The sequence below is a fragment of the Oncorhynchus tshawytscha genome, linkage group LG02, assembly GCF_018296145.1.
Source record: "Oncorhynchus tshawytscha isolate Ot180627B linkage group LG02, Otsh_v2.0, whole genome shotgun sequence".
Taxonomy (NCBI): domain Eukaryota; kingdom Metazoa; phylum Chordata; class Actinopteri; order Salmoniformes; family Salmonidae; genus Oncorhynchus; species Oncorhynchus tshawytscha.
This window is the reverse complement of record NC_056430.1, coordinates 39,005,031-39,031,358: the sequence shown is the minus strand read 5'-3', so window position 1 is coordinate 39,031,358 and position 26,328 is coordinate 39,005,031. Positions and strand designations below refer to the sequence as shown.

The window sequence follows — 26,328 nt, the reverse complement described above, 5'->3', positions numbered from 1 at the left end:
TTAGCCTAGTAAAATAAGGTTGATTCAATCAATTTCCCCCCAAAAATGGTGACATCACCAATATGTGCATAGTATGGTGCGTCTCAAAAACTCTGTTATCCCACCCCTTTGCTAACCTTTCTCTGACTGCTGATGTGTAGCAAACTACAAACTTGACGGCAGCAAAATGTTTAATTTCGGATCAAAAATACTTGTACTTTTCCTCGTGACTTTCCCATGTGGCCAGATGTCGTTCGGTAAGTAATTTACTATTTCGAATTTGCATTATTCACTAGCAGTCCAGAGAGAGTTCATTGCAATATTGAAAACTTAGCAAAGTTAACATTGACGTGGCATAATGCAGTTTTTTATTCAGTGATATAACAAAATAAATACTGCTTTGTCAGAAAGCTTCATGCTCAATATCCTTGTCTGATAAATTAAGTAAACAAATGCATTTAACACAAATTATAGGAGGAACATAAAACTTTGGGAAGCTCTCTCGATATAGGCTTATTGATACCTCGCATGCTTATGCAAATGTATAATTACCATAGATGTAGTTTTGTTGTTTAAGATAATAAGAAAACCTTATCTGGAAGAATGAAATTATATTAATTTCCAATACGAAATGTCTCTGACAGGCAATATTGTTGCTCTACGCTGGGTTTCCCTATCTTCTATGGTGACGTGTCCCAGGGTCGCCTTTCCGTTAGTGTTGATACATTTTAACACCGGTGATGAGGACTCTGACTGTTACGTTGTATCTTTGTCTGTTACATAGAGTTCCAATTCATTCAAAGGGCCTACTGCTAAATGATGACCGACTTTACAATTTGCTATCCAAAGTTTTATACAGCATTTTCGAATAATTACCAATCATCAATCATAACATGACCCAGTTTTAGCCTTTAGCCTACACATTCATTGTGAACAGAGTATTGTAATACACCATCATAGTATTACACAATGAACGAATTAAGCTCTTCTCATGACCATTTGTATCAATTTACTGCTGTCACTATTTTACATTCATTTGATCCAATGGATCCTATGTTTGTTTTTGGTGCAAGTGCAACCAGAGTTTTTCATCACAACTGTCATCAGCTATTATAGTACCCTCAGGCACACAGGTTAAGCGGCTTCGTTCTCAGACAGAGGCTGCTTTTATAACAATTTATTTCACATGTATGTGTTAAAATGGATTCAGGCCAGGTATCTGCAGAAGAGTCTGCGGAAGACATTGCCCCACATGCAACAGTTGATGAGGAAGAGGAGGATGAGTTGCTGGTGGAGGAAGATCAGGTCCCAGGCTCAGTATGTGACGTTGTTCGAACTGGGATGAAAGCAGCTTCTATTGTCCCTGCCAAATGACTGTAAGTACTATTTTCTCAATTCAGTGCATATAATCTAGTTTCTTTCCATTGCATTTTGAAATCTCTCAGGAATCAGAAGATGACTTCGATGAAGATGCTGCAGTTGGAGATGTAACCTCTCACCCTGATGCTGACACCACCATCATCTTTGTGACCGGGGAAGGTAAGTCTTCCCTTCCTTTATGGATACTCATATCGTTTTACTCAGTCATTCTGTGTAAGTTAAAGGGAAATATGCAAGACAGCATGGAATGGAATTATTCACATCAACGGTTTAATTTGTATATCATTGCGCCCTCCATCCAGAGTTCCCAGCCAATGAGATTGCGAAGTTTCTGGTGGGTTTCACCAATAAGGGAAGCCAGGATTTCACTGTCCATTCCCTGGAGGCCTCCTTCCGTTACCCTCAGGATTTCCAGTTCTACATCCAGAATGTGAGTCTGGGTTCTGGGACACATGATGCTTGCATGCCTCATCTGAGAAATAGAAAGTCCCCTTGAAAACACACATCATTATCTAACACATTATAATGGGGTTTGTAGTCTGTTTACTTCCAATTTGTTATCTAACAATTACTAGAATATAAACTTCTTATAAAGCCTTTACAAACCCAATAACATATGTTACCCATAACAGAGAGCAATAGTAATGTTGTCTTTTTGTTGGTACTAACTCCACCATGATTCGTTGGACAAAGCCTATGGTAAAATTTAAATTTGTAGGGTTTTTGGCTAAACACCAAAAATAAGGTCTGTTGTAAACACAGGCTTAGGAGATCTTATACGTTTTGTTCTATGAAATAATCTTCATCAGCTAATGTCGCTTTTTGTGAATTTTGAAGCATTTATGTAGTAAAAAAAGCACAAAAGGCTTCATAATTCATAAAGGTCATGTTAACCCTTAGCCTACAATTTCTGTGCCCCAGCTGAAATCGAATTAACATTAAAAAAATCCCCTTCAAATCCGTCTGTTTAAGCTAGAGATATCTGTTTTTGCCTTTATATGGGCTGCGTCTCAATTCACCACATCCGCCGATATCGCCCTTCCGAATCTGCGGTGAAGGGTGGCAGAGCTAGAGCGGTGTTTGTTAGACCATGAGACATCCCGAAAATCGGTCTTCTCAGAAGAAAGACTGAACGGTTTGGCCTATAAAGTATTATGACCCCTTTATGGTGATGAGACGCTCACGAACACAGTGGTGTTTTCCGTTTTGCTCTAGGACGCCCACAAGCCTTATAAGACTTGTCTGAAGGTCCCTGGTACCAGTTTAAAAAATGAATGGAACTACAGTATGGAGATGGTTTACTGCCTAACATAAGGGGATAAATACTGTACATAAATTGTTTCCTGATTTTCCTTATCGCTCAGATGTAGGACAGACGCAGCAGAACAAACTTCCTTTAGATGTTTTTTTTTTACTATCTGTTGTTCCATATAGTGAATCTATTATTCATTGTGTTTCTATTGGCTAATGGCAGTATGCCAAATTCGATGTTTCATCCAATCATTTTTGTAGACTTTTTTTTGTTACCTGAAGGGATCTTAGAATTAAAAATCAAATAACTAAATGATCCTTGGTGTGACCATCTTAAAAAATTCCATATGTTAACAAATATAGAAAATAAACACCTTGAGTTGGAACCCCTCCCCCCTCAGAACAACCTCAATTCGTCGGGGCATAGACTCTCCAATATGTCGAAAGCATTCCGCAGGGATGCTGGCTCATGTTAACTCCAATGATACCCACAGTTGTGTCAAGTTGCCTGGATGTTCTTTGGGTGGTGGAGCATGCTTGATACACACCGGAAACTGTTGAGTGTGAAAAACCCAACAGCATTGCAGTTCTTGACACAAACTGGTGTGCCTCGCACCTACTACCATACCACATACACAATCCATGTATCAATTGTCTCAAGGCTTAAAAATTATTCTTTAACCTGTCTCCTCCCCTTTATCTATATTTATTGAAGTGGATTTAACAAGTGACATCACCTGGATTCACCTGTTCAGTCTGTCATGGAAATAGAGGGTCATGTTAATGTTTTGTATACTCAGTGTACATGGAATACCCTGTAATGCAGTTTTGGGAACTTTCTGCTATTGTTGATCAGAAAAGTAGATGTTTTTGGTATCTAGTTCACAGCCTTGCCCCTGAGCACTGTGGTCCAGCCCCAGCAGCAGGCCTCCTTTGAGTACTCTTTCATACCTGCTCAGTCCATGGCTGGTCGTCCCTTCGGCCTGGTCATCCTACTCAACTACCAGGACAGTGAGGTGAGACTAGATTGATTGGTTGATTGATTGATACATTATTATTAGAGTGTCTTGCATCTTCAAGATACCCAGCCCAGGGTTCTTGACTAGATGTTCAGAAATCCCTTGGAATGTATGGGCTGAGGCGCTGATCTTGGGTTTTGACTGTTACGCAGGGCAACGGTTTCCAGATGGCCATTTACAACCAGACCGTCACTATCGTTGAGCTGGAGGAGGGACTGGATGGAGAGACGTAACCATTTCTTTGCATACATCAATTATATTTTTATACTCGTATTTGGTTAAATTAATTTATGTCAGGTACTTTTGTTTAAATATGGTAACAAATGTTATATTGTCGATATTATTATTTTGTCGATATTACACATTTTGCTTTGTTTCTCCTCCAGAATGTTCATGTACATCTTCCTGACTGGATTAGTTGTCTTGGCGATCTTTGGCATGTACCAGGTGCTGGATTCTAGGATGGTACGAGTCTTCTCAACATTTTCATCGAAATTGTGATATTCTAAAATATCTCCAGCTCTTTACATGGGGTGGTGAATGTTACATAAAGAAATAACACCTGGGTAAATTAAGTGATGACCTATGTTGTGCAGAGGAAGAGGCTCCCAGTGAAGGTGGAGACGGGCACCGGTGGGAAGAACGATGTGGACATCAGCTGGATTCCCCAGGAGACCCTCAACATCATGAGTAAGTTGAGCTTTGTCATGAGCATGGATACTCTGCCATAGCTTTTCCTCCTGAGTGCAGGGAGACAAATTCATACTCTGCTTATGCAACCACTTTTTTGGAAGCGTATTTTGGTTGAAAAGGCATCCTATTTTTTCATCTTGTCTGTGCAGGGATGAATATCAACTCAAATTTCTACATTGACCATCCTCTATCTCTCTCTGTTTCTCTCTTTGTCTCTCTTTTACAGGCAAGGCATCGGCATCCCCTAAAGCCTCCCCGAGGAAACGCACTAAGAGAGCGGCTGGAGTAGATCAATAAATCATTCCATGATGCGGCCATCTTCATATCAATGTCCACCAGGCCCATGTTCAAGGCCCATGCCATCACAAGCTCCAACAACCCAACCAACATCAACCTCTGGGTGGACCTAGTTAGTTATTCAAGAGCTTTTCCGATATGCCCCCGATACATAGGCCTACACCAAACGTTATTGGACTGAAGATAGTGGTGTCATGAATGTGTCCCATTTAGACACCACTCCAGCTGGACATTTTGAGACTGATATAAGACTAAAGACTGAGTAAATGGATCACCATGCCAGATCCATGAAAGATGGGTGAGACGTGGAGTGTTATACCTGCCAAAGAAACCAGTAATGCTACACCAAGTATTTCAATCATCTTGTTTTTTGTTGTTGTACTTTTTGTAATGAATGCTTTAATTTCGGAAGTATTACGATATTAAGGGTTTTGTTCTATTTCATTCTGTGCCTCACGACTCCCTCAGTTCGTCTACACAGTCAGGAATTGAGATGGTGACCTCAAAGTTCTTCCAAGGGAAGGTTTTCCTTGTTCATGTCATACTTTGAAATATCATAAAGCTGCTGTGAAATGCTCATTGAAGAGAATTTAGAAAGTAAAGTCCACCCGCTACCAAGTTACATTGTTAAATATGAATGGTGCAACTGTATTTCAAACATGACTTGCTGTCAGTGTCAGGTTACATTTTATCCCAGACCATATACCACCATAAATGTACCTACAGTACATTGGTGAAATGCTGTAATTTAAAAAATAAATAAATAAAAGGTAAAAAAATCTGGATAAGAAATGTGTTCACTTTCTTGAAATATTTACCTTTTTTTATTTTCTTAAAGTTGAAGTGATGTTCTTTCATGCCACAATGTATGATGTTCTGAAATAAGCACATTAATTGGTCTTTTGATTTTGCTCAGTATTATTCTCCGAAGAAAAAGATGACTGGTGTCAGATAAACAGGGAACCGACTGAGGAGACCAAATATGTACCAATGGGCTATTTGTCTGTTTACTGTCAGCAAATGAGAAACATGGGATGGCACTAAACGTATCTCTGGCGCGGAGCGTCAATGAGGTGAGTGAGAGAAGCGCTCGGAGAGGCAGCACGCACGAAAGGAGCAGGTAACGTCACGGTTGTTCCATTTGTTTTGATCGAGAATAAACTGCAACTGATTCGGCAAATGTTAATCGCCTCCTGTTAACACATATATACCGCAACAAGTCATTTATTTTGATTGATTCATTTTACTTCGCTTTGATTTTATCTCAATTTATGAGCGATTCTGTTGGATCCCACAGATGGCGCAAGGCACCCTCCGCTGGGTTTGATATGGGATATGGGATTTACGTCGGTGAAGATTTCAAGATTTTGTGCATTTATTGCATTAGGTGAGGCTGGATAAAGTATCATTTTAGATTTATTGGTAGAACAATACTTTTTCGTATTGCACGTTTTATAATATCTTGGATGAAATATGTAATATTTTATTAATTAAGGGTGTAGTCTAAATTTAGATGTTGCATACAGGGTGAGAATAGAGTTGAATTATTTGACAGTGACGAGCCCTTTTCAATATTTGAAGAGGTTATCAATAACTCATCATCCCTCAGGTGTGTGTTGTAGGATAGATTTTGGAGTGCTTTAAAGATCTTTGGCCAAAAATAGACTTGCAGAGTTGTGTTGATGTATAAAGCATGTATTAATGCACAAATAATTGAAAGCAAATGACAACAAATATTTTAAAGTATTGTAGTGTCACTTACCCTACATCTGGCATTCTTGTTTAATAAATTAATCCCATGCATTCACTCAGAACATACGTCTTTATGCAATGTCTGCACATATGCACATATGTCCATATCCATTCTGTTAAATTAAACAATTATTCCTGGTTTTAAACTTTTTGAACCTGTGCAAGCTGAATCATATTGGTGTACTATAACAATATTCATATTGAACAAATAGTAATATAACCACTGCCTACCTTACATCTAGCAAGGCGTTGCTTTTTGGCAGGGGGCAATGGATTGAATGTGAGACAGCCCACAGTGCAGTGGGACTTGGGAATTGAATAGATTTCTTGAAAATGATCCAGGCAAACCAACAAAATCTAGGAGCAGTTGGTCTTTCTTCAGAATCCCAATATAACCCAATCCCTGATTAATTTCAATGTTTTCTATGCTTTTAAAGCAATAATTTCGAGCTGATGTCCCAGACAGTGGCTATTACAGTGACCTTTGATACCTTATCCCTGACCCTAAGCAATCAATAAGTGAGTGTGAGAGAGGAGGGAGATGAGAGAGAATTATGACAATCATTCTCACAGGTGGCCTATGCTGATTGTATCTAAATCACACTGTCCAAGCAGGCCAAATATCTCCCATGCAACCCTCGTCATTAAAACTACATTGAGAGGCAATTTGGAATGACTGGAAGAAAAATGTATCCTGCCAAATCTCCTAAAGTCCTGGGAGGGATGCTGAGGGCTGATATTCCTCTGTTTCCTCCATTTTAACTCCAAGAACAACATAGAAGGAGGGTGACCTACTTTTGGCATCTTCCCATTTGTTTCAGAAGACACCCTTTGCTTCAAATAGGGAGGTAGATAAATATCTAGATAAAGGTGATACAAGGGCCTATTGTTATTCTATCATGACATAAAACAATTATATTTGGCCTCTGTAAGTGCAATGCCTGAAATGTACAACGAAACTTATGAGAACAAAGGGGAATTCTTTCCTTAATGCATTTGAATGTATTTTTCTTTCTGTGTTTTGCAGTGTCCCTGACTGTGGCAAGAGTCTCAGCGGCAGATGTGAAGTGTGAGAATATTTACAGGGACTTCTCTGACTGTGTTCTGGAGTTGGGGGAGAGCATGGATAACTACCAAGAGAATGTGACCAGCGAGATGGGAGTGGAAGCTGTGTGCAGGTGAGAGGGATGTGTGTGTGTGCAGGGGCGGACTGGGACAGGGACTGGGACAATTCGGCCCTGACATTTTATCCACACTAGCCCATATCACCCTGCCAACTCAAGAATTCAAGAAATACGTTTTTCCATCTAACATGTCCAAGCAGGAATGCGTGATTCAATATATTTTTATGTGCATCCTAATCCAGTGACAATTAGACTACAGACTCGTTGCTATATTTTACTGTCAGAATAGCACTCCAGAATTTCCTATTTTTTTCAATGGAGATTAATTACATTCATCTTTAGGTGCACTATCATAGGCTAATTAATTTTGGGTTCAACACCAAAGGAAGTAAAAACTCAAAACACATTAACTAGATCGCTAACTTAATATAATACTTACTGCTAGTAGCCATGTATACTCAGTGGCCAGTTTATTAGGTATACGATCCCGTACACAAAAATGGTTTGCTCCTACAGACAGTGAGTCATGTGGCCGTGGCTTGACACCTGCCTGGGGTCAACAGTACAGTCTGGTGTCGGTGGTGTAATGGTGTGGGGAATCTTTTCCTGGCACACGTTAGGTCACTTGATACCAATAGAGCAACGTTTGAACGCCACACCTTATAGAATCCATGCCCTGAACAATTCAGGCTGTTCTGGAGGCAAAGGGGGATCCAACCAGGTACCTAATAAACTGGTCACTGTGTATTTATCTAACAATAAATGTAAAGTCCTAAACAAATGTGTAAGCTACATGTCTCATAGCTACTAGTTGTGGGCTATGAGACCTTACTATTATCATTTTTTAATAGGCCTATGCTCTCGCAATGGCCAGTGCGCATTTTGCACACACGCAGCTCCATATCACAAAGCCATATCAAATATATTGGTTGTAAAATAGTTGCTATTGAGCTGAATATTGAGAGATGAGAAATAAAAAGTATACAGACAGAAAGCTGAGACCCTCATCTCTTCGACAGGGACAAGGGGACAAAGCTTCCAAAGCTGTGTTTTCCCCGCAATTGCATTTAAAATGTTATACCATCAGAACGCCTAGAGGGCGAGGAGAATGGCTCGCTCATCAAAGCAACAGGCCCCAGCGGGGACACAGGCACAGGGGCAGGGCAGACACTTTCATTACAGGAATCATGTTGATAATGCACTTTACTGTTTGAACAAATCATGGTTTTAGCTGCGCAAAAAAAATAATGTTTGAGTGAGGTGACAATGTAGAATGTGCTCTTTCTATGTTTGTAGGCACCCTCTTCATTTTTTACGATCCATGATCTTGGATGTCGAACTGATGACAGAGTCGAGCAGGTCTCTTTGCTCATGACTTTGAATGTGAGTTTGTTTGATCTCAGCTCAGCTTATCAGAAAACCAGGCTGGCCTATCTTGGTAGGGAGGCTGGTTGTTTTCCACTGATCTGCCAAAGGCTCACTAGTGATTACTATAACAGAGAACAGGCCCATGAGCTACCGGCCATGTCACCTTTTAATGGTTTTATTTTTATGTAAAAAAATATATTTTTGAGTGTGTCAATTTCAACTAGCCCACCCAACTAAAAAATGGTCCAGCCCATCTGGCTTCTGCCAGAATTGCCAGATAGCCAATCCGCCCCTGTGTGTGTGCAATGTACAGCATCCTCTATCCATCTGCACTTACTGTACGTCTGCGTTTGCAGTGCACCAGGATCTCATGGAACCTGATTACTCTTACGACCATAGGCAGATAGAACGTATATAGAACAGCGTCTGTATTTTACCAAGCATTCTCCTTCTGCTTGTGTATATCAGATCTTGTTTTGAAATCCAGCGAGGTGTGTACCTTGCGGAAGAACAGTGGAGAGAACAAAAAGATGCTGTAACCTCCGAGGGAGATAGCAGAAATGAATGGTGCTGAAACACAGCCACTGTACTGAATAATTTATGACTTTGCTGCAGCAGTAATGAAATTCTGAGGCCATCTTGTTTTTTTTTACATTGTTAATGTGTGCATTCCATTACTATAGTACAGTATATTACTGCCTAAAGCTTACACAGGCCTTGCCTTTCCTGGGTGAAAAATGTCCCCTTGCAGCGTCAGCTCTTTTTTATAATCTAATTTCCGTGGCTAAAGGAGGGTTGATTTGCAAAACGCAATAATTTACAGTGTTGCTGGACAGTAGTATAAAAACAACAATTCAAAACAATAATACAACAAACAATACTCCTATAAGACACCTTCAGCCGTGTGTTACAGGAGAGCTTTGAAGCCTTGCATGTGCGCCGATTAAAGTGCCAGATAAATCAAACCAATAACATTCTTGAATCCAATAGATTGTAACCAATAGCATGTTTTCATGTCAAATATGAATGAGGCAATGTATGTGTCGGTGGTAAAAGGGATTTATCAAATACATTTGATTGATGGATCTTTCACCCCTAGCCACTGGGAGGCATTCCACACGTGTGCCCTGACGGCACTGTCCGGGTGTCAGGAGGAGGTGGGCTCCATCTGGGAGACCCTGAAAGAAGACTCCAGGAAGATCCGCTTCCAGGGCAGCCTCTTCGACCTGTGCAGCCCCAGCTCGGCCCCCAGCCTGCGCTCGCTTCTATCCCCTCTACCCCTGCTGCTCCTAGGCTTGCTGATCCTGGGAGGGCCCATCTGGCCATCCACATAGGTGGGGGATGCCTCCCTCCTCCTCGCTCCCAACCCCATGCACTCTCACATTCCCCGGGGTGGCCGGCTGCATCCTGAGCACATCTGAAAACTGAAGCCAAGGATTGGGGGGGGGTTCAGTGAGTAGATAATGAATATGGATTAAGGTTAGCACACAGAGCCATGTCTCTATGGAGACGCCATAGACATCTTTGGTACTGGGTAATTTGAAGGCTATGATATCACAGAGCCATTGATGTCTGTGGAGAGACGGAGGGATACCTAGCGCTCTGGGTTACCCACCATAGATGTCTATGGCACTAGGTAATTTAGAAGGTTATGTTATCAGGGCCTTAGATATTAATGTCATCATTATTGATGAGTCTGGATAAAAATACACACCCAATACCCAAGCAATTGTAATGAAAACCTATTACAGTATACGCCTATGAAAAAAGCAATTTTAAAGCAATTGGTCAATTTTGTTGACAATCAAGTGAATTCTTTCAACTTTGACCTTTTGACCCCTACACACCAGCCCAATGTTTGGTGTTGCATGGCTGCTATAATGACACCAAAAAGGCATTTTTCCATATTTTTGCTCTGTTAAACTATTTCTTTGGTCATCCTGTTACAGTAGGTGCTGTTAAAGTCAGGCAATGCTGTTAACTGAAAATATTGTTCCTTGCTTTATTATGCACTTTACAGTAAAATGCCTAATTTACCGTTAGTCATTGTGGATAGTTATTCTACCTGAAAATGGTATCTGGTTATGTGAGAATCTTCAGTGTTGTTTTATGAATCTGTCCTGTATGGAAGCCCAAGTGTAAGGCTGTCAATTCATTTGATATCATTGAGTCCATAACAACTATACACAACCGTACACAGTTCACGTCAAAGCACATTCAACTTTACAATAACACAGCTTACTGAGTAGAAATAAATACAAGATACTTTATTATGAAAGCTAAAATATATAGGACTTAAAGTGGTACTCCAGTCTCCTTTTCACCTCAGTTAGCACCTGATTTATATATTTTTTTAAAGGCGCATCTAAATAAGTGGTCAAAATCTGTCATGACATAGCACAAGTGGGGGGGGGGGCTTTCCTCTTTTGTTCTCTATTGCTCCTCTACTGTTCCTCAAGCAAGGAGGAGGCCGATGACATCACGGAATCCCATCAGACCAACTCCTTAAATGCCCTACTCCTCAAAGTTTGCTCAAAACATATTTTTTTACACTTTAGTGTGTGTACTTTACTGTATTTATACTTGGGATGTATCTTTTCAACAGTAAACGTTAAAAAAATTGCTGGAGGACATCTTTAAGTTAAGGATTCTCTTAGGGCACCACCCTGCATTGTTAGCCCTAATGCCTCAGTGCAAACAGTATTTGATGTTGTCAACAGCTGCAATATATCATCAAACTGAGTCAATATAAATATGCAATTGAAGTCATTAAGTCGTTTTCTAGCAATATATTGTAGTGTTAGTGTATAGGTTTTCTGTTACTGTGCTCTAACCAAATGGGAAATTAGGGGTGAATGCTGACTTAGTGCTCAGACTTTTGCGCAAATCTCTCAATCAAAATCTCCACACACTACTTCAGCCCACACAGGATAATTCTTCTTCTTTTCTTTTGTACCTTTCCAACATGATCTATAGTATGGATCTCTGTCTGCATGGTTGTGTCTAGATATTAGGCTAGATATTCAGTTTAGAATCCATTCCCAAGAGACATAATCCTCCGTAAGCATGTTTGTACTGGTTGTCCTCCACACCTAGTCTGTGCTCCTGAATGTGGTAGCATTCTGTCACCCAATCTGTGTGCCTGGTGCCAAGTGTCCATTATTATTTTTGAACAGCAATGAGTTTCGCATGAGCAATATGTGTTGTAAACACTTTATGGAGTGACTACTTTCCTTTTCCGTGAGATCGGCAGCTAACGAAAGCATGAAAAATATCACATTATTTAAGGGAGATATCATAACCACCAAGTATATTACTATACATGTATGACTGACTGATTATTGAATTACCACAGAGAATTACCACAGAGAAAAATACATCAGTAAACACTACAGAATGTAAGAATTCAATATGTATGTGGTCTTTCAGAGATACCAACTACAGAGTACATTATTTACAAAAAGCCTGTATTAAGTATTGTATTGCAAAGTAATGTGTTTGAAATAAAGTATGAAGTTTGAAATATGACATTCTGTTTATACATGCATGACCACACAGAGGGGATCTACCAATCCAAGATCACTCGCTGCTTCTCAGATACTCTGTATATTTTCCATCACAATCATAGAGAACAGATAGATTCTAGGCACCAAGAGTTTTTGTTGATACGATGTCACTCCTCTGCTTCCCCACACATTTCTTTTTTTAGTCATCTCGTGGCTAGGTGCTAATGAGGACTGGATCCAGTACATAACAGCCCAGCCGCCAATCAGACGCTCGTTAGTGGGCTCCCATCTGTTCTCCCCCACCTGGCCACAAAGAGAGCAGAGAGGGAGTAGGGGAAGAGGCAGAGGGTCCAGCAGGGCTCAGGGCCCCCGGGGCTCCCCCATGGGAGGCTAACATCCATGTGTGGTGGTAGTGTAAGCCCCTCATTATGTTGCCTCCTCCATCACTGACATTTCTTCAATCCAGTGTACATCTCCCACAATATCCCATATTACAATGCACACAATCACTTTTTTTGTGTGTCAACGTTAGTAGATATCATAAGAAAGTAGGCTTGTATTGCATGGTATCTTCTTCCTGTACTGTCATGTAATGTGCTGGTGAATAGAAATCGGATGACGAGTAACGACTGAATATTCAGATCTATGTTATTGATGAAAAGTATAAATAATCTTAACATTGGTTCCAGTGATGAAAGAAGTATAAACTATTGAATTGCACTTACTTACAGAGACATTTTTCAAAGAATAAGAAAATTAGATGATCCATGACTTTCCTTGGTGGTCTAATGGGTCCTCAGATCCTCAAAAAGTTCTACAGCTGCACCATCAAGAGCATCCTGACTGGTTGCATCACAGCCTGGTATGGCCACTGCTCGGCCTCCGACCACAAGGCTCTACAGGTAGTGCGTACGGCCCAGTACATCACTGGGGCCAAGCTTCCTGCCATCCAGGACCTCTTTACCAGGCGGTGTCAAAGGAAGGCCTTATGAAGCTGGTTGAGAGAATGCCAAGAGTGTGCAAAGCTGTCATCAAGGCAAAGGGTTGCTACTTTTGAAGAATCTCAAATATAAAATATATTTTGATTTGTTTAACACTTTTTCAGTTACTACATGATTCCATATGTGTTATTTAAAAGTTTTGATGTCTTCACTATTATACAAATAAAGAAAAACCCTTGAATGAGTAGATGTGTCCAAACTTTTGACTGGTGCTGTACATATTAATGTCCTCGACTAATCTGTACCCCCCCCACATTGACTCGGTACCTGTGCCCCCTGTATATAGCCTCATTATTGTTATTTTATTGTTACTGTTAATTTTTTAAAACTTTAGTTTATTTAGTAAATATTTCCTTAACTCTTATATTTCTTAAAACTGCATTGTTGGTTAAGGGCTTGTAAGTAAGCATTTCACGGTAATGTCTACCTACACCTGTTGTATTCGGCACATGTGACAAATCAAATGTGATTTGATTTGAAGATTAAATCCACAACAAGAGCGAACTTTCAACAAATGCATTTACAATACTGCAGGCAATTATAGTTTCATTAGCTTTATTACATAAATGGCTTAAAATGTATATTTTTTAAAACAAGTTGTGGTTTAAAATCTGAGAAAAACCATCCCAGGAAAATCTGTGATGTGAAGAGAAGCACTCTTTGCTGTGACAATAAAACAAAAACAAAGGATTTGGTCTTAAAGGGCAACTCCACCACTTTTCAACCTCATATTAATTATCTCCAGCACCAATCCAGTATCTACAGTGCCTTGCGTAAGTATTCGGCCTCCTTGAACTTTGCGACCTTTTGCCACATTTCAGGCTTCAAACATAAAGATATAAAACTGTATTTTTTGTGAAGAATCAACAACAAGTGGGGCACAATCATGAAGTGGAACGACATTTATTGGATATTTCAAACTTTTTTAACAAATCAAAAACTGAAAAATTGGGCGTGCAAAATTATTCAGCCCCTTTACTTTCAGTGCAGCAAACTCTCTCCAGAAGTTCAGTGAGGATCTCTGAATGATCCAATGTTGACCTAAATTACTAATGATGATAAATACAATCCACCTGTGTGTAATCAATTCTCCGTATAAATGCACCTGCACTGTGATAGTCTCAGAGGTCCGTTAAAAGCGCAGAGAGCATCATGAAGAACAAGGAACACACCAGGCAGGTCCGAGATACTGTTGTGAAGAAGTTTAAAGCCGGATTTGGATACAAAAAGATTTCCCAAGCTTTAAACATCCCAAGGAGCACTGTGCAAGCGATAATATTGAAATGGAAGGAGTATCAGACCACTGCAAATCTACCAGAGGCCGTCAAACTTTCAGCTCACACAAGGAGAAGACTGATCAGAGATGCAGCCAAGAGGCCCATGATCACTCTGGATGAACTGCAGAGATCTACAGCTGAGGTGGGAGACTCTGTCCATAGGACAACAATCAGTCGTATATTGCACAAATCTGGCCTTTATGGAAGAGTGGCAAGAAGAAAGCCATTTCTTAAAGATATCCATAAAAAGTGTTGTTTAAAGTTTGCCACAAGCCACCTGGGAGACACACCAAACATGTGGAAGAAGGTGCTCTGGTCAGATGAAACCAAAATTGAACTTTTTGGCAACAATGCAAAACGTTATGTTTGGCGTAAAAGCAACACAGCTCATCACCCTGAACACACCATCCCCACTATCAAACATGGTGGTGGCAGCATCATGGTTTGGGCCTGCTTTTCTTCAGCAGGAACAGGGAAGATGGTTAAAATTGATGGGAAGATGGATGGAGCCAAATACAGGACCATTCTGGAAGAAAACCTGATGGAGTCTGCAAAAGACCTGAGACTGGGACGGAGATGTCTTCCAACAAGACAATGATCCAAAACATAAAGCAAAATCTACAATGGAATGGTTCAAAAATAAACATATCGAGGTGTTAGAATGGCCAAGTCAAAGTCCAGACCTGAATCCAATCGAGAATCTGTGGAAAGAACTGAAAACTGCTGTTCACAAATGCTCTCCATCCAACCTCACTGAGCTCGAGCTGTTTTGCAAGGAGGAATGGGAAAAAATTTCGGTCTCTCGATGTGCAAAACTGATAGAGACATACTCCAAGCGACTTACATCTGTAATCGCAGCAAAAGGTGGCGCTACAAAGTATTAACTTAAGGGGGCTGAATAATTTTGCACGCCCAATTTTTCAGTTTTTGATTTGTTAAAGTTTGAAATATCCAATAAATGTCGTTCCACTTCATGATTGTGTCCCACTTGTTGATTCTTCACAAAAAAATACAGTTTTATATCTTTATGTTTGAAGCCTGAAATGTGGCAAAAGGTCGCAAAGTTCAAGGGGGCCGAATACTTTCGGAAGGCACTGTACATCTGTGAATACTGTGTCTTTTTGATGACAAAGGTTAAAACGGGGTTTTTTAAACAGTGATTTTTAAACTTTGACATTCGAGGTAAAGTGGGGTGCAAGAAAATACCCTCCCTCTTGGTTACTTTTAATCCTACCATGTGATGTCAGAGAGAAGCATTTTTTATTACCTTTTTTTGAATCGTTTTAACCACAGATCGCTTTCACATATGTAGACAATGGTACTGGAGAACATTAATGAGGTTGAAAAGTGGCAGAGTTTCCCTTCGAGACTTCAAACGATCAAACTTACTGAGAGTTCAACAACTTGGTGATATAAAACCCCTTAGCACCAAAGCTAGAGGAGAAAGTTGTTGTAGAAACATTACACTGCATAGTCCTGATTTCCACTGCAATTCAAATTAAACAGAAGTTCCGAATTAAGATTCAAAAATGTGAAAGGTCATAGCCCAGGTTATTTTTTTGTAAAAATAATTTTCAGACTATGAGAAGGAAAGAGAAAGTGTGTTGAAAATCAGCAGACAACCATTAACACTGAGCATGCTGCTTACTAAAGTAGGTTTACATTTAAACTTACCATAGACTGACTAGCCATGGCACCAGCGAGCAGTCAGGGACACACAGTGACAGCATCCTGTCATAACACAGCTGGTGGCTGACAGACCATCTCCAGAGGGACCATCTGCTCTCCACAGCATCCCATCATATACACGCAACACTTTAAAACCAATAGCATCGTGCTGAGCGAGGAATGATTATCAGATACTTGCTGCTCCTGAAACACTACAGGATGTAAGAATTCAATATGTATGTGGTCTTTCAGAGACACCAACTACAGAGTACATTATTTACAAAAAGCCTGTATTAAGTATTGTATTTAAATTCTTAATTTCTGCTCCCATTACATGGCTCAGTAGGCCTACTTTCATGTGCTTTCTTGTCACGTTAACTTCCTAACGTTGATTGTATGGTTAAGCTTTGCTGATTCCGTTCATCTCTCAAGCTCACATACTTTAATGAGGAATAAAATAGAACTCCATATTTGGTGATCTGTTCTTTACATGTATGACTAGTTTGTTATTGTATCATGTTCAATGTTTATCATTCAACTGGCTCAACTAAAGCTGCACTTTTTTCTCTCTCAACTTTATAGGATATAACCGAAAAGCATGTCCATGACAACCATTTCTCTATATTCATCATGTGATAATATCATAATTTAATACAATTATGAAACTATTCAGATCTTTGTAACACTTTGTAACTAAACTCTGCTTCAAACGGTCTCAAAGAAAGTGGTATCTTAGTCTGTGGTTCAAGGAAGAAGTTAGCATTCACTCTTAGATGTGTAGTACATGTGTAAAAATTAATACAGCAACCAGAACCAATTCAGTTTATCTCCAAGTCCTTGAATCCATTGAGAGGTGTGCAATCTTCCAACTCTGAGCATCTCTGTCTCTAGATACAACTACTGTGTTACTGCAGCTCACTTCCCAGTCCCACCAAGTCTTTGGGCACAAATGTCATACCCCACATCATACTGTACAGATAACTGTAGGTGAACAATTCACAGGGAGTAAGTCAGTGTCACAGAGTTGGGTCAGGTCAGAGGTTAGACTTAGGTCCACTGTTGACTGGGATGGCCCTGAGCTCCGTCCGCATGCACAGGTACTCTCCAATCACAGCCATCAGAGCCATGCAGGCCACGTTGACCAGCCACCAGGACAGGGCCGCAGGGAAGTGGGCGTTGTAAATCCAACAGCCTATCATGTGGAAGAAGTGCACAGTGACGGTGAAGTCCAGACACTGCTTCCCTCGGCGGATGAAGAACCACAGGCCCAGGGCACTGACGAAACAGGGAGACAGATGCACGATGAAGGACAACATGACTCAAAACAGGTTGATCTTTCAATTGAAGTGCGTGTGTAAATGTATAAAAAAATTTTTTTAAATGTTTTATTCATAGCTCATAGTTAAGTAAAATTACCAAACATTAAAGGGATACTTTGGGATTTTGACAATGAGGCCCTTTATCTACTTCCTGAGTCAGATGAACTCATGGATACCATTTGTATGTCTCTGTGTCCAGTGTGAAGGAAGTTAAATGTAGTTTCGCGAGCAAATGCTATCTAGCAATGACTGGAAGTCTATAGTATGTAGTAGCATGCTTCCAGTCATTGCGCTAACACTAGTTAGCAATTGGTCAAGCGCTAGTTAGCAACTTCCTTCAAACTGCATTTAGAGACATGCAAATGGTATCGACGACTTCATCTGACTCTGGGGAAGTAGATAAAGTATCTCTTTAAGATTGTAGTCTATTATAGAGCATAATGGATTATTGACCTCATAATAAGCCAGCCTTTCATCAGTGGTACATGACTAGACCTCTTCATACCAGTGAAGTGTTGAGTGAACATGTAGCACTCAGATTTAGGCCAGGGAGCCCAAAATAAATGTTAATTGTGTAGATACTCCTCTAAGAAAACAAAATGGTCCAAACCTCATGTCTCTATCATAAAAAGTTATTGGAGTTTTTACCCTTGTAGGATGGCCAACATTAGGGTGACTAAATCAATTGAGACTAGACAAATAAGTAGTCAAAACTCTGGAAAATAGCATTGCGTCACCTAGGCTGGATGCTATGCAACAGGCTCACCGTTGAATTCATGTTTCTTCTCAAATCCGGAGGATGTAAACAATTCAAAGGTAAAATAGACATCTATTTTGAGACGAGATATGTAGTATTTTTATATTTTAGTAGACGTTTTCATATTCATGTGAAATTCCTGTTCTTTTAAGAAGATTTATCGCAAAATCTCTGAAATGTCAACGAAGCACTGAGCATACCGCAAGTTCTTTATTTTCAAAGCCTTTTACATTTAATTCAGCACGTCATGCTAATTTAGCTTTTTGCGACCAATGGAAACAACTTTGCAGATGACCACAACATGTAAAATCATCAAAAAGTCCCCGTGAGAAAGCGCACCGCTCTCTCAATAGCTCCAATGTATTAGCTTACGAAATCTGACTTTTTGGATATAATGTTAATGATATGTTAGAGAAGGACTCCGCTGAATAACTCAGAACATTATAATCATATTTATCCTGGTAAAATGCATTTTATAACATAAGGAAGTGAAATTTCATCACCAAATCGCACTTTCACCCAGAGTGGTTGGACAACAGCCTCTGCAGAAGTTAGGGCATTCATACTTCTTGCACTTTGAAGAGCAGAGCTACTGTCAAGGAAAGGAGTTTGTGTTTATGCACGACATACCACCCTCACCTAATCATGTCAATGTGGTGCTATATGGAGCCCTCGCATGGTCGCAATGCAGACTTTGATTTGGCCTCCGCAGTCCTTCGGAGGCCCCCATTTGCATCAGATGTACAGAGCCATATCAAGCATAAATCGACTTTTAGGCCCATTCACTTACCAGGTAAGCGAGTTCAAGATGAATGCCATCATTGAGAGTCTGCCCTGCATTGTTGCAAAACCAAGAACCTGCAAGCATAGAGCCATGTTATGAATCAGTCCACTGTCAACTCAAAAGAATAAATAGAAAATCATCTAGGACACATTTCACGAGGACACACCTCATAACTGAAGATCTGGTCCAGCGATCTGTTGGTTTGTACGAGACTATCCACTCCAGCCAGCCACAGACCCAGAAAGCTGTAGTAGATGCATTGCATCAACACAATCTGGGACAAGATGAGGACCGGGTCCCAGATGTAGCTGCGGAAATGACTGCCCATTCCAACGCTTAAGGAGGGGACACAGGGAACCCCGAGCAGCTGACAATTAGTGCAAGGCTACTCTTCTGATGTATAGGGAGTCAGTGACTCAAGACCTGAAATGGCAGATATTTCACATATTAATTTCAATTGAGTTAGCTAACTAGTACATGACGACCTAGCTAACTAGCTGTTATAAGCATTATTCTAGTTGGCTAGTTAGGCTAACAACATTGCTAGGCTTACTTGCCAACGAACTAGCTAACTGTTAATTAGCTAACTCAGTGACAAACGCGTGTTTTACATGACCTCTTGTATAATAAAAAAAAAAAAATCTAGCTACTTGATAGCTGACCGACATTAGCTGACTGGCTTGCTAGCAGTACGTCAACAACTGGTTGATAGCTTCCTAGCTAGCTTTCCGGAAGATACCGACCCTACCATTTCGCTTGTTTACACTGATTGAGCTGCACTGAGGTCGGGACGCAATCATCATTAAGACACCTTTGGAGCTGGCGAGAGATACGAGTTGGAAAACGTACCTCAATACTGGGACGGCATATGCAATGTACTCAATGTTACGAATTTCACACTGCTCCATCGAGAAGATCTAAATACTTCTCCTTTTTTCCCAGAATGAAGCCCTTTTCGTCATCATGCTTAGCTACCAGTAGCCATTATGGAATGGCATGTTGTGTTGAACAACATAGGAACACTAATAGTATTTCAATCTTCTCCGTGGAGCAGTGTGGATAAGGGTACCCTTTGGAGTACAGTGGCATATCATATCCTTGCATTGAGGTACGTTTTCCGAACCCATATCGTGCGCTGGCTCAATTGTGTCTTAATGTTACCACAATGGCTTTCCGAGCTCAGTGTAAACAAGCTTAACCGTAGGGTCGGTGTCTTCTGCCTGGCAACCTAGCTAGCTACCTACCTAACATAACTAGCTGTCTTGTTAGCAGTAGGTATTACTGACTTTACAAAGCGTCGCCTACTTGTACTGATATTCAATATCAAGTCGGAGTGTTAGGTAGTGAGATATCCAAAAGTACAACAGACATTAAATCCCACCATAAAGCTACGAGATAACCTGGAGCTGATGACGAATAACAGAAAACAGCAACACAATCGACCCGGAAGAGATGTTCCTCTATTTCACAAGAAAAGTATGTTGTATTTGGAATGGGAAGGGAAATCCGGCTATTTGAAAAATGATTGAAAAAAAGGTTGAATAAAAACGTTATTTTTTCACTGCTTTTGGCTGCCGAGGTTACTACTTCTGGTGTTAGGATTTTGTTTTAAGGCCTTCACAAGTTGAAGTAATGTATTTAATTCTTCTGAGACTTTTATTTTGACACGCATTTCTTTCCTCCGTTTCTCACACTTTACTGGATGGGCCCTGAAAGTTTGCAGTGCCAAGAGGAATCAAATGAATGTTTCTAGCGATCAACACAACACATATTAGGAAGGTCTCCAAGACAATGCCATATCAACGTTTTGAAACAATTACCGTTGCTTAAATGCTTTGCTTACTTCTCTCTCACAAGTAATGTAAACCACTACTTCAAGGTAAACCACTACTTCAAGGTCTCAGAGCAAGTGACGTCACCGGTTGAAACGCTATTTAGCGCGCACCACCGCTAACTAGCTAGCTATTTAACATCCGTTACAATTGCAAGCAACCTAGTGTAACAGCCACAGTTGTTCAGGTTGCGTATGTTTCTAATAACTGTGGCCGGGGCGTTCGTACACTTTAGTTTAACTTTACTCCGAGATATGCTGGCATTACATAGTTCACATGGCATACCACTCCTACCGTCTGGCTACTGTAAAACATGAGACTGGAATCCCACAGTGCCAATACATGGACTGGATTATGGCATAATGTTCACTACATTATACCTATTATTTTGTGTAAATGGGGATAAGATGGACAGGTTTGTTCATAACAAATAAATAAGGTTAATAACAAGATGCAATCGTTTGCCGTTAGAGAAAAGAGAGAACATCAATTTAGTTTATCTTTGTGTAGCCGATGTGAAATGGCTAGCTTACTTATCTGTGAGCCCCTTGAAGTAGTGGTAACCAACAATGCAGTTTCAGATCAAAAATACATGGAATACAAATAAGAATAAGACATAAAAGTAACAAGTAATTAAAGAGCAGCAGTAAAATAACAATAGTGACACTATATGCAGGGGGGTACGATTACAGAGTCAATGTTCGGAGGCACCGTTAGTTGAGGTAGTATGTACACGTAGGTAGAGTTATTAAAGTGACTATGCATAGATGACAACAGAGAGTAGCACTGGTGTATAGAGGGGGTGAGAGGGGGGGGGCACTGCAAATAGCCATATGACTAGATGTTCAAGAGTCTTATGGCTTGGGGGTAAAAGCTGTTTAGAAGCCTCTTGGACCTAGACTTGGTGCTCCGGTACCGCTTGCCGTGCAGTAGCAGAGAGAACAGTCTATGACTAGGGTGGCTGGAGTCTTTGACAATTTTTTAGGGCCTTCCTCTGACACCGCCTGGTATAGAGGCCCTGGATGTCAGGAAGCTTGGCCCCAGTGATGTACTGGGCCGTTCGCACTACCCTCTGTAGTGCCTTGCGGTCGGAAGCTGAGCAGTTGCCGTACCAGGCAGTGGTGCAACCAGTTAGGATGCTCTCGATGGTGCAGCTGTAGAACCTTTTGAGGATCTGAGGACCCATGCCAAATCTTTTCAGTCTTCTGAGGGGGAATAGGTTTTGTTGTGCCCTCTTCACAACTGTCTTGGTGTGCTTGGACCATGTTAGTTTGTTAGTGATGTGGACACCAAGGAACTTGAAGCTCTCAACCTGCTCCACTGCAGCCCCGTTGATGAGAATGGGGGTGTCCCAGGGTCCTTAGCTTATTGATGAGCTTTGAGGGCACTATGGTGTTGAACTGTGAGCTGTAGTCAATGAATAGCATTCTCACATAGGTGTTCCTTTTGTCCAGGTGGGAAAGGGCAGTGTGGAGTGCAATAGAGATTGCATCATCTGTGGATTTGTTGGGGCGGTATGCAAATTGGAGTGGGTCTAGGGTTTCTGGGATGATGGTATTGAGGTGAGTCATGACCAGCCTTTCAAAGTATTTCATGTCTACAGCCATGAGTGCTACGGTTCGGTAGTTGTTTAGGCAGGTTACCTTAGTGTTCTTGGGCACAGGGACTTTGGTGGTCTGCTTAAAACATGTTGGTATTACAGACTCAGACAGGGAGAGGTTGAAAATATCAGTGAAGACACTTGCCAGTAGGTCAGCGCATGCTCGCAGTGCACGTCCTGGTAATCTGTCTGGCCCTGCGGCCTTGTGAATGTTGACCTGTTTAAAGGTCTTATTCACATCGGCTGTGGAGAACGTGATCACACAGTCTTCCGGAACAGCTGGTGCTCTCATGCATATGTCAGTGTTATTTGCCTCAAAGTGAGCGTAGAACGTAGTTTAGCTCGTTTCACTGGGCAGCTCTTGGCTGTGTTTCCCTTTGTAGCCTGTAATGGTTTGCAAGCCCTGCCACATCCGATGAGCGTCAGAGCCGGTGTAGTACGATTCGATCTTAGTCCTGTATTGATGCTTTTCCTGATTGATGGTTTTTCGGCAGGCATAGCGGGTTTTCCTATAAGCTTCCGGGTTAGAGTCCTGCTCCTTGAAAGTGGCAGCTCTAGCCTTTAGCTCAGTGCGGAAAACTCTCTCGGTAAGTAGTGTGGTCCACAGCTTATCATGAGATACACTACCTCAGGCGAATTAAGTGGACACTTCTGATGACGTCTGACGAGTATACACTTGCAGGGCGAGGGAAGAAGGAATGATTTTTAAACTGACCGCCCTTGCCCGGAAATTCGACACTCATTCATTCTGCGATGATTGTGTTTTCAGCCACCGGTAGCTTGTGGGTGCTTTATATGCTCTACAGTCAATTATGATTGCATATCTACTTATGTTAACTATATAGTTATTAATATACTGTATGCCTACTGTATGATAGCTAGCAAATTAATTAGCTAACTCACGTTAGCCTGCCTAGCTGGAACTTCTGAAGGAAAATGTTTTATTTCTACAATTTCCAAAAGATAACCAAACAAAAACATATTTACTTTTTACGAGACATATTTGTGCCGTCATGTGCATTAGTAGCACAATTTGCATTCATTTTTACTTACACTTGTATGTTGACTTCTCCATTGATGTTGTTTTAAAGTTTTGGCAGACCTTTCTTCGCGGATGTACAATCATCGCAAATTGAATTTTGGGGAGTTTTAAAAAAAAACGAGGGCTGAGGGGCTTACGTTGCAAACTTCCCTTGCTTGGCCCTCCAAGATGGTATCGGGGTTTCCCCCAAGGGCATAAGGGCTCGCCCCACCTGCCCTGAATGGCGGGTCACCACTGTAGTATTTTGCTCTATGCCATCTGATCCGGAGCACAGTTTAATAACAGTAGAACAGACAATTATAGGCTACTTCTCTAAGTCTGAATAGTGTAATTTCAAATTTTTCAAGTAGACAATATTTCATTTCTTAACAAAGTAAATATTTGTATAACCTTTGCAGAATAAATTCCTCACCTTCTCTGGCCTCACCTTTTTCCCAAAGTATCCTACAAACATATACCATGTGCATCTCTCAATTAATTGGGCCTATTAGATAGGCTATTATTTAAAGTATTTTGCTCTAAGAATAAGATAGAGATGGTGGTTTATAACATACTGTATAATTTAACAGGTGAACTGACAGTATTTTTTTTGCATTGAAGTGTGTATGGCCAGCACTGTAAGTAGACAGTGTTTCAGAATTCGCAGGCAGTGCATCGTATAGGTTCAAGGAAAAAGCCAATACAAAACATTAGACACTAACAAATGATCAAACGATCTGTTTACAGGTCCTCAGCAATTTGAAATAGATTTTGTCCTTCTGAAACATTTTGTTTGTCAGATAGCCGAGGCCTACAGCAAATGTCACTACAAAAGTATAACATTCTGCCATCAAACCTCCAAAGACATTTTATCAAGTTCGCCATTGCTATTTCCTTTAGAAACTGCCTCGGCTTAATTCTAATACTAATACTTCCAAAGTATACAACAAATAGGGGTGTTATTGTCACCATAATGATGGGCATTTTTCAGGTGAAGCTATAATGCTCGTTCACGCGCGCACAGTTTCAAAATGCCGGGATTCATCCAATGGCTTTGAAGAGTATACCACCTCAGTCACTGGCTTCATCAATAAGTGCATCGATGATGTCATCACCACAGTGACAGTACGTACATATCAAAACCAGAAGCCATGGATTACAGGCGACATCTGCACCGTCATAAAGGCAAGAGCTGCCGCTTTCAAGGAGCGGGACACTAATCCAGATGCTATGCCCTCAGACAAACCATCAAACAGGCAAAGCGTCAATACAGGACTAAGATTTAATCCTACTACATCGGCTCTGACCCTCGTCTGATATGGCAGGGCTTGCAAACTATTATGGACTACAAAGGTAAACCCAGCTTCGAGCTTCCCAGTGACGCGAGCCTACCAGACGGGATAAATGCCTTTTATGCTCGCTTCGAGGTAAGCAACAAGGAAGCATGCATGAGAGCACCAGCTGTTCCAGACGACTGTGTGATCACACTCTCCTTAGCCGATGTGAGCAAGACATTTAAACAGGTTAACATTCACAAGGCCGCAGGGCCAGACGGATTACCAGGACGTGTACTCAGAGCATGTGCGGACCACCTGGCAAGTGTCTTCACGTACATGTTCAACCTCTCCCTGACCGAGTCTGTAATACCTACACGTTTCTAGCATACCACCATAGTCCCTGTGCCCCAAAAAAGCAAAGGTAACCTGCCTAAGTGACTACCACCCCACAGCACTCACGTCGGTAGCCATGAAGTGCTTTGAAAGGCTGGTCATGGCTCACATCAACACCATCATCCCGGAAACCCTAGACCCACTCCAATTCGCCTACCGCCCCAACAGATCCACAGACGACGCAATCTCAATCGCACTCCACACTACCCTTATTCACCTGGGAATAAGGAACACCTATGTGAGAATGCTGTTCATTGACTACAGCTCAGCGTTCAACACCGTAGTGCCCACAAAGCTCATCACTACGCTAAGGACCCTCAGACTAAACACCTCCCTCTGCAACTGGATCCTGGACTTCCTGATGGGCCACCCCCCAGGTGTTAAGGGTAGGTAACAACACATCTGCCACGCTGATCCTCAACACGGGGGCCCTTCAGGGGTTGGTGCTTAACAGCTTCTACCCTCAAGCCATAAGACTGCTGACCAATTAATCAAATGGCCACCCGGACTATTTACATTGACACCAACCCCCTTTGTTTTTACACTGCTGCTACTCTACTCGCTGTTTATTATCTATGCATAGTCACTTTACCCCTACCTACATGTACAAATTACCTCAAATAACCTTGTACCCCCACGCATTGACTCGGTACAGGTACACCTTGTATATAGCCTCATTATTGTTATAACTTTTTTAATTATATTTTTTTACTTTAGTTTATTTAGTAGATATTCACTTCACTCTATTTTCTTAACTGCATTGTTGTTTAAGGGCTTGTAAGTAAGCATTTCACGGTAAGGTCTACACCCGTTGTATTCGGCACATGTGACAAATTAAATTTGATTTGACGGGGCTGATTTATAACAGGAAACATGCCTATGTATGGTGTGCTCCAAATATAAATGTCAATATATTTGTATGTGCACAGTCATTTACGAAATGGTGCATGCAGATATTTAGTGTGAAATGGACGCAACAGTTATAAATGAGGCCCCAGGTACTCTAATAAAAAGTTCACTCCCGAAACAG

At 41.0% G+C, this 26,328-nt stretch overlaps 3 protein-coding genes across 5 annotated transcripts; 2 read left to right on the top strand and 1 right to left on the bottom strand.

Moving 5' to 3' along the window:
* The first annotated feature begins 48 nt into the window (after nt 1–48).
* LOC112215792 (translocon-associated protein subunit alpha) lies at nt 49–5,407 on the top strand. Its single transcript, XM_024375202.2, has 9 exons — nt 49–236; nt 1,190–1,296; nt 1,425–1,518; nt 1,662–1,789; nt 3,492–3,626; nt 3,782–3,858; nt 4,016–4,094; nt 4,226–4,319; nt 4,549–5,407. The coding sequence occupies exons 1-9, from the start codon at nt 167–169 to the stop codon at nt 4,617–4,619; spliced, it is 855 nt and encodes a 284-aa protein (XP_024230970.1). The 5' UTR covers nt 49–166; the 3' UTR covers nt 4,620–5,407.
* A 264-nt stretch (nt 5,408–5,671) lies between these two features.
* Nucleotides 5,672–12,386, top strand: LOC112215802 (neuritin-like). Its single transcript, XM_024375210.2, has 4 exons — nt 5,672–5,739; nt 5,917–6,006; nt 7,399–7,549; nt 9,963–12,386. The coding sequence occupies exons 2-4, from the start codon at nt 5,955–5,957 to the stop codon at nt 10,195–10,197; spliced, it is 438 nt and encodes a 145-aa protein (XP_024230978.1). The 5' UTR covers nt 5,672–5,739; nt 5,917–5,954; the 3' UTR covers nt 10,198–12,386.
* Nucleotides 12,387–16,742: 4,356 nt separating this feature from the next.
* Nucleotides 16,743–20,651, bottom strand: LOC112215810 (protein SYS1 homolog). 3 transcript variants are annotated; one of them, XM_024375224.2, is made up of 4 exons: nt 20,557–20,651; nt 19,342–19,598; nt 19,182–19,249; nt 16,743–17,590 (listed from the first exon to the last, which is right to left on the bottom strand). In XM_024375224.2, the coding sequence occupies exons 2-4, from the start codon at nt 19,501–19,503 to the stop codon at nt 17,350–17,352; spliced, it is 471 nt and encodes a 156-aa protein (XP_024230992.1). In that variant the 5' UTR covers nt 19,504–19,598; nt 20,557–20,651; the 3' UTR covers nt 16,743–17,349. The 3 variants fall into 3 exon arrangements, with proteins under 3 accessions (XP_024230992.1, XP_024231000.1, XP_024231008.1); XM_024375232.2 differs by having other exon boundaries at nt 20,481–20,622; XM_024375240.2 differs by having other exon boundaries at nt 20,420–20,592.
* Nucleotides 20,652–26,328: the final 5,677 nt, after the last annotated feature.